Below are 19,245 nucleotides of genomic sequence, written 5' to 3' on the forward strand. Positions count from 1 at the left end.
GCATAGAATGAGACAAACAAATCAAGCTGAGAATACGACACATTATCTCTCAAGTGAGAGAGACAGGAAAAAAAAGCAACCAAGTATGAGGACATTCCAAAGGGTTAGAATTGAAAAACAGACACAAAACTTGGAGGCACAGTGACATGTAAGCACAGTAATAGACTTTATGACGGAGATAAGCTGGTGAAATGGACAGATAGATGGCAGATGAAGTTTAAGGATGAGAAGTGCAAAGTATTTCATTTTGGTAGAAAGAACGAGGAGAGGTGATATAAACTAGAGGGTAGCATTCTAAAAGGAGTACAAGACCAAAGAGAACTTGGGATATATGTGCATAGCTGGTTGGAAGAGGCAGGACAGGTCGTGAAAGTGATCAAAAGTACATGTGGTTCTGAACTCTACAAACAGAAGAACAGAATCACCATGAACCTTTATAAAATGTTGGTTTGCTTGCAAGTGGAATACACAGTGCAGATCAAGCTTCCATTCATGAGGTGAAACACAAGGGCTTTACAGAGGGTGCTTAAGACAGTTATTAAAACAATCTCAGGGATGAGTGTCTAGTGTTGCTTTGAGGTAGAGGAGGTAGCAAGAGGAGTAAATGGAGGTGTTTACAATTTCAGTTGTAATGGCAGAAAGAGAGAAATTCTTCCAAATGGCAGAGGGGCAAGAATCAGGGGATGTGGAATGAAGGTGGGTGGCAAAGAATCAAAGAAACACAAGGATTTTCTTTTTAAGTAGTGAGCCAGTTAATGCCTGGAATGCACCATCAGGTGTGGCAGTGGAAGCAGATTCAGTTACAGCATTCAAAAACAGAATTGGATCATAATTGGAAAGGGAAAAAAAATTGCAAGGCTCTGGGGAAAGGGTGGGGGAGTGGGACTACCCTGATTACTCTTACAAGCTGCTGCCACTAACTCAATAGGCCAAATGTCCTTCTTCCATACCAAAATCATTCTGTGAATTTGCAAAGTTATGTTAAATTTCTATAGAATCTTAGAGAGGCAAGAGACACTGTTTTGGTTTCCATATTTTAGAAAGGAAAGACCAAGAGAGTGCTGGAATTAAATGTATTGGTAAAGTACTGGAGGATTGACCAGACAGGTTGCATCCTGGCTTCCAAATCAGATGGTGCAAAGAAAGTGGAGGCAGTAATTAGGATTGAAGTTCCACAGGTCCTGGAAAGCTCCAGTAGACTGGAAGGGAGCAAGTACAACACAGCTATTCAAAAAGGTAGGGAGATAATAAGCAACTTGAGGTCAGGTTAGCTAGTTGTGGGGAAAATGCTGAAATCCATTATTAAGGAAGCGATAACAAGGCATGTAGACATTTTTAATATGACAGGGTGGTTTTATGAAAAAAATGAAGCCCATGGTGTTTCCAAAAATAAAGTCACCAAACAAGGGATTGTAAAGGCAGGTGGTTTGAGTGGACTCAGTCACATCCCAGCACAGACTCTCAGCATTAATTCACAGTAAACATGGTCTTAGGGAGGAAGAAAATCAAAACTAAGTGTGTTTTGAGAATGCAATTCCTGGGAAGCTGAGAGAGAACCAGTGAAAGTAGTGGATCTGAATTTTGAAACAGCATTCGTTAAGTTTCTACATGAAGGTCATACACAAGGGCTCACAGGTATGGAGGGTAACATTTGCGTGGGTAGAAGATTGGTTAAAGGATAGAGAACAGTTGCAATATATGGGCCGTTTTCACGTTGACAAGTTAGTGCTAGCTGCATGCTGCAAGGGTCACTGTGTTCAGACATCGGCTATTTGCATCGATGTAGTGATATGGATGAAGGGAACAATTAATGTATTCAGAGTTTGCTGACAATACAAATCTAAGCAGGAAGGTCAAACAGAAAACGCTGGAAACACTCAGCAGGTCAGGCATGAAGGTTCTTCAAACTGAAACATTAACTGTTTCTCTTTCCAGCGATGCTGCCTGATCTGTTGAGTGTTTCTTACATTTCCGCTTTCGGTTCAAATTTCCAACATCTGGAATTTTTTGATTTCCATAGGTGGGAAAGTCTGTTGTGTTCAGGACACAAAGAATCAGCAAATGGATTTGGACAGAGTACGTGAATGAATAAGGGAGTGATAGATGAGCAATCATCAGGTTATTCACTTCAGTAGGTAAATACATATCTGGAATATTGTTTAAATAGTCTGCAACTTCTAATTATTGGTGCACTGAAGGATTTGTATGTCTTCATTTTACAACTAAGGGTGGCAGAGCAGCAAGAGTAGCTTTCTCACAGTTCCATGGGCCCAGGTTTGACCCTGACCTCGGGTGCCATCTGTGCAGACTTTGCATGTGCTCTCCATAACCTCATGGGTTTCCTCTGGGTGCTCCAGTTTCCTCCGGGTGTTCCAGTTTCCTCCAACTTTCCAAAGACATGCTAATAGGTTAATTGGCTGCTGTTAATTACCCATTGGTGTAGGTTAATGTCAAAAAAAAATCAAAGGGAGGTTGACAGGCATGTGTGAGTAAGTGAATTGTAAACGTACTGGGAAATAAGGAGAGAGGGAATGGGACTGATGGAATTGCTCCCTTAGGAGCCAGTATGAATCCACTATAAATACAAGAATTTAACGTGTAGTTACAGCAAGTAATTTGAACAGGCTAGATGAAGGGTCTCTATCTGAAACACTGACTGTCCATTTCCCTCCACAGATGCTGCCTGACCTGCTGAGTTCCTCCAACATTTTGTTTTTTTTTGGTATTGGTATTGGTATTGGTTTATTATTGTCACTTGTACCGAGGTACAGTGAAAAACTTGTCTTGCATACCGATCGCACAGGTCAATTCATTACACAGTGCAGTTACATTGAGTTAGTACAGAGTGCATTGATGTAGTACAGGTAAAAACAATAACAGTACAGAGTAAAGTGTCACAGCTACAGAGAAAGTGCAGTGCAATAAGGTGCAAGGTCACAACAAGGCAGATCGTGAGGTCAGAGTCCATCTCATCATATAAGGGAACCGTTCAATAGTCTTCTCACAGTGGGGTAGAAGCTGTCCTTAAGTCTGGTGGTACGTTGGCCTTTACTGCAACTGTAAGGAAGTCTTGGTGCAAGTGGTGAGACCACACCTGGAGTTCTGTGTGCAATTAAGAAAAGATACATATGCCTTGGAGACAGATTGATTCCCGAGTGGATGATCCGTCCATGGGGAGGTGAGTAAGATTGGCCCATTCTTTAGAAGAATGAGGGCTGATCCCATCGAAACGAACAAGGTTCTGATAGATAAATGCTGAGAGGCTCTCTGCTCCGAATCAGATACATAGGACTAGAGATAAGAGTTAGGATAAAGGGTTGGCAATTTAGGGAGGTGAGAAATTTCTTCACTCAATGGTTGTGAACCTTCAGAACTTTACACCAGAGAATGGTGGGTACTTGGTTGCATATTTCCAGGCTGAAAATGACTGATTTTTCGATTGTTGAAGGAATCATGAAACATGGGTATTGGATGGAAAAGTAGAATGGAAGTCAAAGATCAGCCATGATTGTAACGATCAGCAAATCAGACTCAAAGTGCCAAGTGGCCTAATTCTACTTCTGAAAAAAACTGAGGTCCTGTTTTCTCATAAAGAGATTGTTGAGGAATCACCTGACATGTCAGGTTATCCCAGCCCGTAGGTACGGTCTGAACCTCAAAAAAATGTTCCAGACTCAACATCTGACCCCGTTGGATTTATATCCTGTGTTAGCTTTCTTCCTTCCTGCTTTCTTTCAATGCTGGAGACCAAGTGCTGTGAGATCACCTCAGAGGATAGTACAAAGATGGGCAGAACAACCATTTTACAGGCCACCCACTTGCCTTTCCCATCTGAACCAATATATTCTAATGCACGATGCCATTTTGTAATCAACTGTAAAAACTAGATCTCTCATAAAGGAGAGCATTCTCAATCCCAACATTTCCTTCCCCATGTTTTTCTAACTGGCAGAACAACTGGGGATTGTAGAATTCCATGTTACATCAATTCTGATCCCTGTTAACTTCACTTGAGTAGTGCATTCAGAAGAATGTGGACAACCACTGCATGCAGAGATAGTTCACATTATGGTTGGTAACATTAACTCTTCATAAAAGGCATCTGAGGAGAATTTTTAATGTTATAATCAGTTACCTGGCTGAAATTGTAGGTTAAGACCAGTTCATAAAGATGCCGGTTAGTAGGCAGGACATCACGGGAGCTTAAGGGTCTTGTTTTAGCATCCACAGGCCTGTAGAAAGGGATATGTAGTTTCATTTCCACTTTAACATTTAAATACATAGTCCCACATGCAGTGAAATGCATTCATTCCCAGATCTGTCCACGTTAAGCATCTAACTCTTCAATTGGGAAAGGAATGTCTCATATCTCCCATCTGAAGAAAGATATCCATTTGTAAATGAAAGAGTTACATAGATCAGACTCTCTTCTATATCTTGTACATTAAACCACATGCCTTGCACTGAATGACCATCTGCAATGATAGATTAAAATTAAGAAAGAATTGTATTCCTATGGTACCCTTCACCAGCTCAGGATGTTCTAAACCCAGGAGTGGAAACTGCTGGGATAATTTGAGAGAAACTGCTGATGGGGCAGTAGGATTAGGGCACATACTCTAAAACTTAAAGACAGACATTTCAGGGTGAAGTTTGTAAATATTCTACAAAGGATGGCAAAAGTTGAAATGCTCTTCTACAAATGGCAATCCACGCATGGTCGACGGTTCATTTTAAATCTGAAATTGGTGGATTCTGCTCTGCACAGGTATTAAGGGGAATATGGGGAAAAGACACGAACATGCAGGGAAGTAACAGAGTTGCTTCGAACTTGCTGCACAGAGCAACATGACCAACTTCAGTTCCTACAAAGCCCTTCACAAATACTGAAATACTTTCCTTATATAATTGCAATGTAGGAATTGTGGCAACTTGTGCACAAAAAGCTCTCGAACTGCAGACATCAGAATTATCTGCTTTTAGTGATGTTCACTGAGAAAGCAAGCACAGGACATGAGATTTTGGCATCATGTTCTACCTGCCATGGGCGCAATAAGTCAGCCAGAAAATTTAAAAAACCCGTGGCAAATGGTGACTCAATTTCAATAAATCTAATCTGTCAACTGGTCGCAGCTTGTCACTGGAATCCAATTTTCACTAATGGACCTCCAGGGAAGGAAACATGCTGCACCCACCCGCTCTGACCCACATATCGAAGCCAGCCAATTACTTGTTCGGGAAGGCAAGAATGAAGGATATAGGGTAGCTCCGTCCGTGCCCCGTGAGTGATAGGAAGAACACTTTCAGAATTTGACACCAAAGTCTCATGTGCAGGCTGCTTTCATTGCTAGGTATCATTCATATTAAAAAAAAATTAACATCAATGTGGCATAATTAATCCACTTAGAAACTTCCCTGACACTTTTATAGTGCCATTCTTGACCTTGAGTCATTCTAAAATGCTTTACAACCACAAAATTACCTTTTGAAATAAAGTCTTTGAAATAAAGTCATTGAAATGCAGTCACTTTCCCCACGGGCAAAGATATAGAAGTGACAGATAAATAACAATTTAATGATGTTGGTCGAATAAATATTGGCTAGAACATCAGAGGGCCAATGCCCATCCCACTACTCTTCTTTTTTAAGTGTCCCATGGAATCTTTTATCTTCACCTAACAGTTTAATGTCTTCATTCAAAATAAAGGACTTCCAAAAGGTCAACATTCCCTCTGTACTGCAAAAGAAGAGTCAGACGAGATTAAGTGCTGGAGTCGCTGGGCATGGGCCAAACTCCCAACCTCCCGACTCAGAGGCAACAGCACTACCAGCTGAGCCTTGGTTGAAAGCAAAAGTCAATGATTATGATGATGCTGTAACCATCAACAGACAGCATCACATATTGAATCAACACACCATTAAGGGGTAGCTGGCTGTGACATTTTCACACAGGCATTTATATCGAGTATAACATTTAAATTACCGAAGGGTCTGCACCCAGGTTTTGAGAGTCAGGACAGGAGAGAGTTCTTCATGCTTCAGTGACGCTGTGGTATCAAATCGTGCAATACCTTCGGATGCATGCTAGACAGAAACAATTGCATATAGGGTTAGTCCGTTTGCCTCTGTAAAAGCAAACAAGAGTTGTTAACTTAGTCTACTGAAGAAAAGTTACACATCCAACAGAATAACTTTCATTACTCAATACCACTTTCATTTACAATTATATTCAATATCTCAAAGTGCAAACTGCCCTCTACAGCCTCAATGAAAACAATATTTTTCTCTCAAAACATGGACTTCACTGGCAACAGCTGAATACGTTGTTCATCTGTTGATGTCCCTGGCATCTGAAGAGACCACCCTGATCTAAGATTATATGTAGGATAAACCAAATAAGGGATGGCAAACATTCATTTCCAACTCACACTGCCTTACTTCCTCCAAGTCCTGTCATGGACCACAGAAGTTTTCATTCAATTGTCCTGTAATATTCATTTTACCTATTTATTTATTAAAAAGCTGTTTATTTATTTATTAGTCACATGTACATCGAAACACACAGTGAAATGTGTCTTTTTGCATTACTGAGAATGTGCTGGGGGCAGCCTGCAAGTGTCACTACTCTTCCGGCACCAACATAGCATGCCTACAACTCCCAACCTCTACGTCTTTGGAATGTGGGAGGAAACTGGAGCACCCGGAAGAAACCCACGCAGACATGGGGAGAAGGTACAAACTCCATACAGACAGTGGCGGAACTGAACCAGGGTCACTGATTCTGTAATAGCGTTATGCTAAACGCTACACTACCTTGCTGTAGAACACTGTTACTCCTTTCCTCTGCTTTGTAAGGAGACCTGGGACATCTGTCCTGTAGGAATGGTCATAAGGAGGAAGGCACTTGCATTTCCACAGAACATTTCGCTGCCTCATCCTCAGAACACTCCAAGGTGTTTCACAGGAGAAGTAATTTGAAAGCATAGTCAAGACTGCAATGAAGGAAATCAGGCAGCCACTGTGCACTGCAAGCTCGCTCAAACAGCAGCGTGATAAAAATTACTGGATAATCAGTTTAAGATGTTGGCCAAGTGACTTAATTTTATCAAGATACCAAGGAAATCTTTCAAGCTCTGGCTTAAAATTATGCCATGGGATCTTTATGTCTACATTATTTGACTAGACAACATCTTGGCTGCAGGATTGAAGGCCTGCGTTCCAACACTTGCCACATCTCTAGCCAAGCTGTCACAGCACAGCTACAAGATTGGCGTCTATCCGGCAATGTGGAAAATTGCCCAGGTATGTCCCGTCCACAAAACGCAGAACAAGTCTAATCCAGCTAATTCCATCACCAGTAAAATGATGGGAGGTGTCGTTGACAGTGCTATCAAGTAGTACTTACTCTCCAATCGCATGATTACTAATGTCCAGGTATTGCCAGGACCATTCAGTTCCAGACCTTGATAGCTTTGGAGCAAATAAACAGCTTATATCCAGAGGTAAAGAGAGAATAAATGTCCTTAATGTCATGGCAGCAATTTAGTGTGTGTCATCAAGCAACCCCAGTAAAACCGAAAGCAATGGACATCCAGGGGAGAGAATCCAATGGATGGAGTCTCACCTTGCACAAAGGAAGATGGCCAAGATTGTTGGAGGTGAATCAACTCAGACCAAGAACATCACTGCAGATGTTCCTCAGGGCAGTGTCCTCAGCCCAACCATCTTCAGTTGCTTCAACAATGAGCTTCTTTCTACCATAAGGACTGAATTGGTATTGTTCACTGATGACTACACTATGTTCAATTCCTCAGAAAATGAGACTATCCATGCCTGCACTCTTCAAGAGCTGGACAACATTCAGGATCAGAATTATCATCACTGATATATGACATGAAATTTGTTGTTCTGCAGCAGCAGTATACTGCAAAAAATCTATAAATTACAAAAATAAATAAATACTGCAACGAAAAAAAAAGGAATAATGCGGTAGTATTCATGGGGTATGGACCGTTCAGAAATCTGATGGCGGAGGGGAAGAAGCTGTTCCTGAATCGTTGAGCTTGGGTCTTGTTTGAAAGAAGGCCTCTTCAACAGTGCTATCATCAACTCTGCACAGGGTGTGACAGTTTGGATTTAGGTGCTCAGGTTTCTGGAGTGAGACTTAAAGCCACAACCTTCTGACTTAGGGCTGTGATCACTGCCAACTGGATAGATTCAGGGTACTGCTGAGTTAATTAGCTTTATCAACAGGGTTGCAGGAACTAGTGTGGGGTCTCCAGGAATTAATCTTCTGGACACAAAGCAGGTTGGGTGAAAAATCAGAAATGTTTATTGGTTATAAAATTGTTGGAGGTGCCTGCCTTTGGGCAAGGGATGGAGGAAATGGTCATGTGACAACTTCCAGGAGTTGGCAACTCAAGTTATAAGGGAACAAGTTAAGAGGTTAGGGATGGAAAAGCTTGAAGTGTTTAGCACTCACACCCAGATCATATTTGCGGCTGTCTGACAGATCCAAGCTTTTACTACCTATCTCTGCTTTAAAAGTATTTAACTTGCTGCTCGACTCGCTGAGTTCTTCCAGCAGATTGTTGCTCCAGATTCCAGCACCTGAAATCACGAGTCTTCAAATACTCTGCTTCCACTGCTTTGACTCATGAACCATAAATCGTAAAAGGTTGAGGGCTCAGCCCTGTTCCCTGTGGCACATGACTTGTTGTATCTTGCCAACCAGCAAAGATCCTTTGATGCCTACTTTCTGATTCCAGGTAGCCTGCTAATCTTCCGTCCGTAGCTAACAGACATTTACTCTGCATCAGTAGGTTGTAGGTACAACTCTCACTTCAAAACTCAGGATGAAGTACTGGGGAATGCTGCACTGATGGAGGTATCATGTTTCAGATGGGACATCAAACCAAGTCTCCTCTCAAGGGGATTCACTGACACGCTTTCCCCGTGTCTGCGTGGGTTTCCTCCGGGTGCTCCGGTTTCCTCCCACATTCCAAAGACGTATGGGTTAAGAAGTTGTGGGAACACTATGTTGGCACCGGAAGCGTGGCAACGCTTGTGGGCTGCCCCCAGAACACTCTACGCAACGATGCATTTCACCGTGTGTTTCGATGTACATGTGACTAATGTTATGGACTCAGTGAAAGTCCCTTTAAGATAGAGAGTGTGTGTGTATGTGTGTGTGGGGCGTGCTTACGTCAATAGAAGATAAAGGACGTAATGACGTTGTTGAAGAAGTCAGAAGAAGAAGAAAGAGAGAGAGAGAAGGGAGAGAGACACCAGCCTGCTTGTTTTCTCTATCGATGGATGAGAAACAATAACTGTGTTTGCCACTGAAATCCATGTATGGAAGTTGGAAGTAATCCGGTGGAGTTCACTTTGTTGCTGACCTGTAGAAGGAAACAGGTATTTGTGTGTGGACGACCACGGTTCGGATGCTTTTCGGGGTGAGGAAGTCACTACCGAGTAAACACTGAAGTGTCGTTTGGGTTCCATCGTGGAACATTTGGATTTCGTATGTACTCTCTCTATGTTTTTCTACATCTACATCTTATCTTCAGACAACGGTGGTTGTTGAAGAAGCCCTTGCTCATGTTTCACCTTATGGCTTGCGGAACTGAACTTTAAGAACCATTCCGGAACTGGGAGTTTTGGACTTTGTCACACACACACACGAAGAGTTTAGTTTTGGGGTTAACGTTCGAGGTTTAACATTCTTGAATTCTAACATACTAACATTTTTTTTTACTTTTATTTTACGTATTACCATAAGTAGTGATTAATAAAATAGTTTTTAACACTGAATCATGCTCAGTGTGTTTCTTTTGTTGCTGGTTTGTGACAAAATTGGGGGCTCGTCCGGGATAGTTCCCAAGGTTAACGAGTGTCGTCTGGGATTGTACCCCAGATTGACGAGATTTGTTCGAGATTCAATCCAAAGATTTTTGAGGGAGGTCTGAAAATTCTTTTTAATTGGCTTGTGTGTGTGGAAACCAGCAGCAATGGATATTAAGGCATTTTTGGAGTCACCAACCCAAAAGGGATTGGAGGTGGCGAAAAAGGATGATTTGATAAAGATTGCTACAAGGCTAAACCTTACAGAAGTAAAGCAGTCTATGAGAAAGGCAGATATTCAGAGATTGATAGCTGGCCATTATGTGGAAAAGAAGGTGTTTGAGAAGGAAGTGTTAAAACAGTTTCCTGGCAGTGAAATAGCAATTTCTGAGGCACAGGTGCAGCTGGCAAAGATAGAAGCTGAACGAGAACAAACCCAGTTAAAGATAGAGGCTGAACGAGAGCAAAAGAGATTAGAGGCCGAACGAGAACAAACCCAGTTAAAGATAGAGGCTGAACGAGAGCAAAATAAATTAGAGGCCGAACGAGAGATAACTCGGATGAAGTTAGAGGCGGAACGGGAACTAATTCGGTTAAAGTTTGAGGCAGAGGAGAAGGAAAAACAGAGGCAGCATGAGTTACAAATGAAGCGTAGGAGTTCGGAATCTGATTCTGATGATGGTTTTTCAGCCAGCAGGGAGGTTCGATTAGTCCCTCCTTTTGAGGAAGATCAGGTTGATCAGTATTTCCAACATTTTGAAAAGGTTGCTGTGAGTTCAAACTGGCCAAGGAAAGGATGGGCTCTTATGGTACAGAGTGTGATTAAAGGTAAAGCTCAAAAAGCTTATTCTGCTTTGTCTGTTGAGGATGCAGCTGATTATACCAAGGTAAAACAAGCTATTTTGAAGGCTTATGAATTGGTCCCTGAGGCTTATAGACAAAAATTCAGAGACTTGAGGAAATCTGCAGATCAGACTTATATGGAATTTGCCAATGGAAAGAGAATATGTTTTGAACGATGGTGCCTGGCTAAAAATGTAGATGGGGATTATGATAAATTGACAGAATTGATACTAGTGGAAGACTTTAAAAGATGTGTTCCAGCTGAATTAACAACATATTTAAATGAAAAGGCAGTGGAAACTTTACAAGAAACTGCTAGGTTGGCAGATGATTATGCTTTAACCCATAAATCCAAATGGGGACAACCTAAAACCTTTCAAAAGAGTTACAAAGACAATCCAGGTAAACCAGAGATTAAATTGGGAGGTAATCAAAAAGGAAAAGATGAAAAGAAGCCAGGGCTGGAGAAATCTGTTGAGCGTACTTGTTATTACTGTAGGAAACCTGGCCACGTGATATCTAATTGTGCCCTTTTGAAGAAAAAGAAGGAAGCTGGGCCCAATGCTTGCTTTCAGGCAATTAAAAATCAAGAAGGTTTAGGAGATGCTGTTAAAGATCAGTCCTTGCAAGAGGGAAAAGTGGAAAAGTTGGAGGAGGTGAGAAAGGAATTCCGTTCGTATGTATCAGAGGGTTTTGTTTCACTGAATGATGAGTCACCCCAGGTGCCAGTGAAAATTCTTAGAGATACTGGGGCTAGTCAATCTCTCTTGCTGGACAGTGTTTTAAATTTTGGTGAAGAAAGTGACACTGGTGAAGTAAATCTAGTACAAGGCGTTACAGGTGAGACCATGTCTGTTCCTTTTCACAGGGTGATTTTAAAGTCAAAGTTCATAGAAGGACCAGTCGAGATAGGGATAAGACCTAGTTTGCCAGTGGAAGGAGTTTCTTTGTTATTGGGAAATGACCTTGCAAATGGAGAAAGTGATCCTGTGGTACGGTTAACAACCAAACCAAGGATTGATGAGTCTGAGGATGATTCAGATGTTTACCCATCATGTGCGGTGACTCGAGCTAAAGCTAGAGAATTAGCCAAGACAGACAGTCCGGTGCAGTCTGATGTAGTTCCTTGTGACAGTCCTAAACAGGAAGAAGATTTTGATGCCTTATCTGAGACTTTTCTGTCTTCACTGGAGGATCAACATCCTTACAGTGAGCCTGAATTTAAAGATTTGTCTTTGTCGAGGAAGGATTTTATGGTGGAACAGAAAAAGGACCCTGAGTTGACAGAATTGAAAGAAAAAGCACTCTCATGTGAGGAGATTGAAAAGGTGCCAACTGGATACTATGTCAAAAATGGAGTGTTAATGAGGAAATGGAGACCTCCTCATGTTCCTGTTACTGAGGAATGGGAAGTTATTCATCAGGTTGTTGTTCCAAAAGTTTATAGGGATGAGATTTTAAACCTGGCCCATAGTATGCCTTTGGGTGGTCATTTTGGTGTGAATAAAACTGTAGGGAAGATCTTGAAACAATTCTATTGGCCTGGTTTGAGAAAAGATGTGGTGATGTTTTGTCGAACCTGCCACACATGTCAGATGGTAGGTAAACCAAATCAAAAACCCCCTGTGGCTCCTTTGAAACCAATTCCTGCTTTTGGGGAGCCCTTTTCGAAGGTGATTGTGGACTGTGTTGGCCCCTTACCAAAGTCTAAGACTGGAAATCAGTATTTGTTAACCATCATGTGTGCCACTTCTAGATTTCCAGAGGCAATACCCCTTAGAAATATTAAGGCCAAGACGGTGTCAAAGGCTCTTGTAAAATTTTTTACCTTGTTTGGTTTGCCAAAAGAAATCCAATCTGATCAAGGTAGTAATTTTATGTCAAAAATTTTTCAACAAATAGTCTATGAGCTGGGAGCAAAGCAGATTGTATCATCTGCATATCACCCAGAATCTCAAGGAGCTCTGGAGAGATTTCATTCTACTCTCAAAAATATGCTGAAGACTTATTGCTTTGAAAACACCAAGGATTGGGACGAAGGTATCCATTTACTTTTGTTTGCCGTTAGAGAATCGATCCAGGAGTCAATAGGATTTAGTCCGTTTGAGTTTGTATTTGGACATAGGGTGAGAGGACCTTTGGAGTTGTTAAGAGAGCAATGGGTTAATGAGGAAGTTCACTTGAGTCTGTTGGACTATGTCCAAAAATTTAAAACTCGGTTGGAGAGAGTCTGCCAGCTAGCGAGAGAGAATCTAAAAACAAGCCAGATAAGAATGAAGACATATTTTGATAGACGTGCTCGGCCTAGGACATTCGCAGTGGGGCAAAAGGTGTTGGTATTTTTCCCTAGCCAAAATAATCCCTTGCAAGCTCGTTTTTCTGGACCCTATGTTATTGAATCTCGAGTGACTGATCTAACATATATAATCAAAACACCAGATAGACGCAAGAAAACACAACTCTGTCATGTAAACATGATAAAACCTTATTATGAGAAGGATTCAGTTGTGGCCTTGGTGGATGATGTAAAGGTTGTTTCTAGAATGCCTGATGTTGATGTTGAGGAAGGCCAATTTAGACCAAATATTGTTCCATCGAAACTAAAAAACCAAAATATCCTGGAGAACCTTGAAACGAAGTTGGACCATTTACAAGTTTCACAAAAACAACAGATGAGAAAATTAATTTTAAAATTTAAAAATCTGTTCCCAGATGTTCCAAACAGAACATCGATAATTACCCATGATGTTGACGTTGGGGATGCAAAACCAATCAAACAACACCCATATCGAATGAATGTGGAAAAAAGTAAACTTGTTGATCAGGAAATAAAATACATGTTGGAAAATGATATTATTAGACATTCTACTTCAAATTGGAGTTCGCCCTGTGTTATTGTACCTAAACCTGATGGAACTGTTAGATTTTGCACAGATTACAGGAAAGTGAATGCTGTAACAAAGTCAGATGCTTACCCTATTCCTAGAGTGGATGATTGCATAGACAGAGTGGGAAAGGCAAAATTTCTTACAAAGATTGACCTATTAAAAGGGTACTGGTGTGTTCCATTAACAGATAGAGGAAGGGAGATTTCAGCCTTTGTAACCCCTTCTGGATTGTATGAATACAATGTTTTGCCATTTGGAATGAAAAATGCTCCAGCAACATTTCAAAGAATGATTAATTCAGTGATTCATGGGTTAAAACATACAGATGCCTACATTGACGACTTAGTGACTGGGAATGATACTTGGGAAGATCACATCTCTGCGTTAGAAAGGTTGTTTGAAAGACTTTCCAAGGCTAACCTTACAGTTAACTTGGCTAAAAGTGAATTTGGCCATGCCACTGTGACGTATCTTGGTTATGTTGTAGGTCAAGGCAAGCAAGCTCCTGTTCAGGCAAAAGTTCAAGCAATATCTGAGTTCCCTATTCCCACAGGTACGAGGACTGTTAGAAGATTTTTGGGAATGGTTGGATATTATCGAAAATTTTGTAAAAATTTTGCTGATATTGCTCTTCCCCTAACTAATCTTCAGAAGAAGGGAGTAAAGTTTGTTTGGACAGATTCTTGTCAAGAAGCATTTGAGAAGCTGAAAGCCATTTTATGCTACCATCCTGTGCTCAGAACACCTGACTTTGAAAAGCCATTTTCATTAGCAGTAGATGCCAGTGATGAAGCTGCAGGAGCTGTGTTGTTGCAGAAGGGTGACCTTGATGATATTGACCATCCTGTAGCTTACTTTTCAAAGAAATTTAATGAGCATCAAAAGAATTATTCCACCATAGAGAAAGAATTACTGTCGCTTGTTTTAGCCTTGCAACATTTCAGTGTATATGTTTGCACTGCTCAGAAACCATTGACTGTGTATACAGATCATAACCCATTGGTGTTTCTGAGCCGAGTCAAAAACAAGAACAGAAGGCTGTTAAACTGGAGTTTAATTTTGCAAGAGTTTGATCTCATGATAACTCACATTAAAGGCAAAGATAATGTGATTGCTGATTGTCTTTCTCGATGTTAAATGGGAAACATGTATCTGTACTAATCTGATAGTCTGTAGTTGTGTAGCATGATAATTATTAACATTACTAACTGCAAGCGTGGTTAAAATTTTCTTGGGAAAATTTTTTTTTTAGGTGGGAGGTGTTATGGACTCAGTGAAAGTCCCTTTAAGATAGAGAGTGTGTGTGTATGTGTGTGTGGGGCGTGCTTACGTCAATAGAAGATAAAGGACGTAATGACGTTGTTGAAGAAGTCAGAAGAAGAAGAAAGAGAGAGAGAGAAGGGAGAGAGACACCAGCCTGCTTGTTTTCTCTATCGATGGATGAGAAACAATAACTGTGTTTGCCACTGAAATCCATGTATGGAAGTTGGAAGTAATCCGGTGGAGTTCACTTTGTTGCTGACCTGTAGAAGGAAACAGGTATTTGTGTGTGGACGACCACGGTTCGGATGCTTTTCGGGGTGAGGAAGTCACTACCGAGTAAACACTGAAGTGTCGTTTGGGTTCCATCGTGGAACATTTGGATTTCGTATGTACTCTCTCTATGTTTTTCTACATCTACATCTTATCTTCAGACAACGGTGGTTGTTGAAGAAGCCCTTGCTCATGTTTCACCTTATGGCTTGCGGAACTGAACTTTAAGAACCATTCCGGAACTGGGAGTTTTGGACTTTGTCACACACACACACGAAGAGTTTAGTTTTGGGGTTAACGTTCGAGGTTTAACATTCTTGAATTCTAACATACTAACATTTTTTTTTACTTTTATTTTACGTATTACCATAAGTAGTGATTAATAAAATAGTTTTTAACACTGAATCATGCTCAGTGTGTTTCTTTTGTTGCTGGTTTGTGACACTAATAAGGATATCTTAATCTTATTTTAAAGTAAAGCAAAGGTGTGCTTGCCCGTTCAATATTTTTCTCTCAACCAAGAACAACATAAACAGATAATCTGGTCAGTATTTCAGAGCGTTTTGTGGGAACTTCCTGTGCACTAAATGGCTGATTCTTATTGCATATTACAGCTGCAACTGCACCTTAAAAGTAGTTCATTGGCTGTAAGATGCTTTTCAACATCCTTGGGCCATGAATGGTGCTATAGAAATACGAGTTACTTCTATTCCGTCATAGCTTATTTGATCAAACTGTTAAGAATACAAAAAAAAGCAAAGAAGACAATACTTACAAGGTGCAGTACATCAGTGTTGCACTTCAGCCCATGGAATGAAATGGTGTAGTCAATGGCAGTGTGGTCCAGGCTAGACCACCAGTGTGCAATGCAAACCTCAACGGTCCCTCCTTCCTACAAAAAGTTAATAGGTTATTTTCATACACTGGAGGCATTTCCCCAATGAAGTCACTGATGCTCTTTGCTCCATTATCAAACACATGCACATGAATAAAAAGGAGTCTTATTTCCTAACAAATCCCATTCCCTTCAAAGCTTAGAGAGACCTTGTGATAAAATTTCCCATATAAACAAAATGGAAGACAATGAAATACACGACAACAGTGTTGATGTCCAAGAGGAATAGAACAGGTGAAGGTTTTAGAAGAGAACCCTGGATTGTGACCGTACCAAACTGTGTCATGAGCCAAAAAGAGCTTGTCTTGAGCTGATTACTGACTATTTAACTACCTTGTCTATGTTTTCTGGATCAAAACCCTACAACTGAACATCAAATCTCCTCCAGTGATTTCCTACCCAGAGGTGCTATTTCACCACTGGCCCCCACCTCCCACCTCTGCTTCTCAGGATACACAACTGTTTGTCTGCTCCCGTCTCACTTCTAATCTCATTGAACTATCCATTTCCTTCTTGTCCTTCTCAGTCCAACAGTCTGCACTCTTTCTCTACAACACCCCATCTCCTCTTGCTCCTGTTCTGCAGGGACATCCAGTTCCTCAAATGTCCTCGCCCCTCACCAGAACCTGTGCATCCCACCTCCTCCGAGCTGCTCAGTAAGTGTTCATCCACTATTCCCCTACTCTGTCTGGCTGAACTTGTTCTCAGTGTCAATATTTTCTTTCTTACACTCAGTATTTCTTCCCAACTATCTTTCTTTGCTCCAATACTTTGTAACCAATCCTTCACTGACCTCCTCAGTGGTCACATCAGTTGTATTGTTTGATTTTTTAAATATTTATTTATGGAAATGAGGAACCTATAAGCACCTTCAAGAGCCATCACAGGCAGTATGGCCCAAATTTTAAAAAATAGTCAATGGGATGTCGATATCATTGGCCTAGAATTATAATTGGATCATTTCAGGGAAATGGTTTCTGTTCATTCATTAAGATGGTAACTGGACCAGACTCTGGGCTTCTCCTTGCAGACAATGATGGACCAATACTCACGTGGACTGCAAAACTATCAGTTGCAGAGGCTTTTTCTGACAGGTACAGGTGCCGGTAAAATTCATGTACCCGGAAGGCCTTTTGTTTCTGAAGCTGGACAGCATGCACCACAAACTCCGATGTTTTATCTTCTGACCTCGAAGTCAGGCTTATCTCTGGAATAGAACAGGTTCCCAGAGAGGTGCAAATTAATAGTAATGCACTCAAAGACCACCTACATATACTCACAAATAGGAAGGTTAACATGCTCCAAGAGGGTCCTGCAAGAAAATACTCACACTCCCCATGTCACCCCTATATTGCTTGTACTCGTGTTAACCCCATTAATCCATACATTGCATTTCTAATCAGTTAGTATTTATTAGAGCAAAGCAATGGGATTAACATGGTACTAAACCAAACAAGTGTAGAGAAGTGAGGAGGAATGAACAGAAGTAAGGTCACTCATGATGTTCTGACACCCAAGCCTTAGTATATTATTCTCACAGTGTCAAAAACAGGCCTTCGGCCCACTGTATCCGTGCCGGCCATCAATTACCTCCCTCCATTAATCCCATCTACCAGCACTAGGCCCATTGTCTTCTACACTTTGGCAACTCAAGTGTTCATCTAAATGCTTCTTAAAAGTTATGGAAGCAGTCACCTCCACCACCCCCTCAAGCAGCGAGTTCCAGATTTTAATCTCCCTCTGGGTCAAAAAAATCCTCAAGGTAACAAGGTACCTTTTTCTAGGTAGTAAGGGCCGGAACTTGGAGCGAGAAGCAGGAGCCATATAAAGAGATGAGTGTTGGGACCCAGTTCTTTTCCCGGTATTTCCAGACAATATAAGAGGCACAGCTGCAAATTGTAAAGTGACAATTGAATGGGAAATTAACCAATTGGCAACAACCAATAAAAAGAAGGAAGGGTCAACCAGAGCAGCCATTATTGGAGTGGACCAGTGTTAAGAGTGGGGAGCTGAGACTGTGGCGAGAAGAGGCTAAGATAAGTTTCTTTTTGTCTTTTAGTGCTGAGGTAAAATAGTGACAATGGATCCAGAGTCAGTGGTGTGTTCTTCCTGCCAGATGTGGGAGATCTGGGAAATCTCAAGTTTCCCTGGTAGCTACATCTGCAGGAGGTGCATCCAGCTGCAGCTCCTTACAGACCATGTTAGGGAACTGGAGCTGCAGCTGGATGACCTTTGGCTCATACGGGAGAATGAGGTGTTGAAAGATAAAAGCTACAAGGAGGTAGCCACACCTCAGTTGCAGGATGCAGGTAGCTGGGTGACTGTCAGTAGAGGGGGAGGGAATAGGCAGGTAGTGCAGAGTACCCCTGTGGCCGTTTTCCCTCAGGTATACCGCTTTGGATACTGTTGGGGGGACGACCTACCAGGGGAAAATTGCAGCGGTCAGTTCACTGGCTCTGAGGCTCAGAAGGGAAGGTGGGGGAAGGGGGAGGAATGGTAGTGATAGGGGATTCTATAGTTAGGGGAGCAGACAGGAGATTCTGTGGATATGAAAGAGACTCCTGGATGGTGTGTTGCCTCCCTGGTGCCAGGGTCAGGGATGTCTCAGATCGGGTCCATAGCATTCTAAAGGGGGAGGGTGAGCAGCCAGAAGTCATGGTACACATTGGTACCAATGATGTAGGTAGGAAAAAGGATGAGGTCCTGAAAAGTGAATATGGGAAAATCAGTAGGAAGCTGAAAAGCAGGACCTCAAGGGTAGTAATCTCTGGATTGCTGCCAGTGCCACATGTGTCAGTGAGGGTAAGAATAGGTTGATTTGGTGGATAAATGTATGGCTGAGAAATTGGTGCAGGGAGCAGGGTTTCAGATTTGTGGATCATTGGGATCTCTTCTGGGAAAGGTACGACCTGTACAAAAGGGACAGGTTATACCTGAACTGGAGGGGGACCAATATTCTTGTGGGCAGGTTTTCTAGAGCTGTTGTGGAGGGTTTAAACTAGTTTGGCAGGGGGATGGGAATCTGAGGGATAGGTCAGAGGATGGGGCAGTTGGTGTACAGGTTGATGCAGTGTGTGAGAGACTGAGGAAGGATAGGAAGTTGATAGTGTGTTTATTTTAATGCAAGTAGTATCAGGAACAAGGGTGATGAACAGTACATGATGGGTCAGTACATGAAACTACGACTGGGAGGCATGGGATCCAGGGAAACTTGGCTCTGTGGATTCAGAATTGGCTTGCCCA

At 41.6% G+C, this 19,245-nt stretch overlaps 1 protein-coding gene across 1 annotated transcript in view; it reads right to left on the reverse strand.

Moving 5' to 3' along the window:
* LOC127573827 (tripeptidyl-peptidase 2-like) overlaps nt 1-19,245 on the reverse strand; it is a 78,238-nt gene that overhangs the window by 27,206 nt on the left and 31,787 nt on the right. Inside the window, 4 exon segments of the mRNA XM_052022336.1 lie at nt 4,136-4,232; nt 5,984-6,084; nt 15,883-15,999; nt 17,055-17,209. Of these exon segments, the coding sequence (XP_051878296.1) occupies nt 4,136-4,232; nt 5,984-6,084; nt 15,883-15,999; nt 17,055-17,209 (470 nt within the window).

This window comes from Pristis pectinata, chromosome 8 (assembly GCF_009764475.1).
Source record: "Pristis pectinata isolate sPriPec2 chromosome 8, sPriPec2.1.pri, whole genome shotgun sequence".
In the NCBI taxonomy this organism is placed as follows: domain Eukaryota; kingdom Metazoa; phylum Chordata; class Chondrichthyes; order Rhinopristiformes; family Pristidae; genus Pristis; species Pristis pectinata.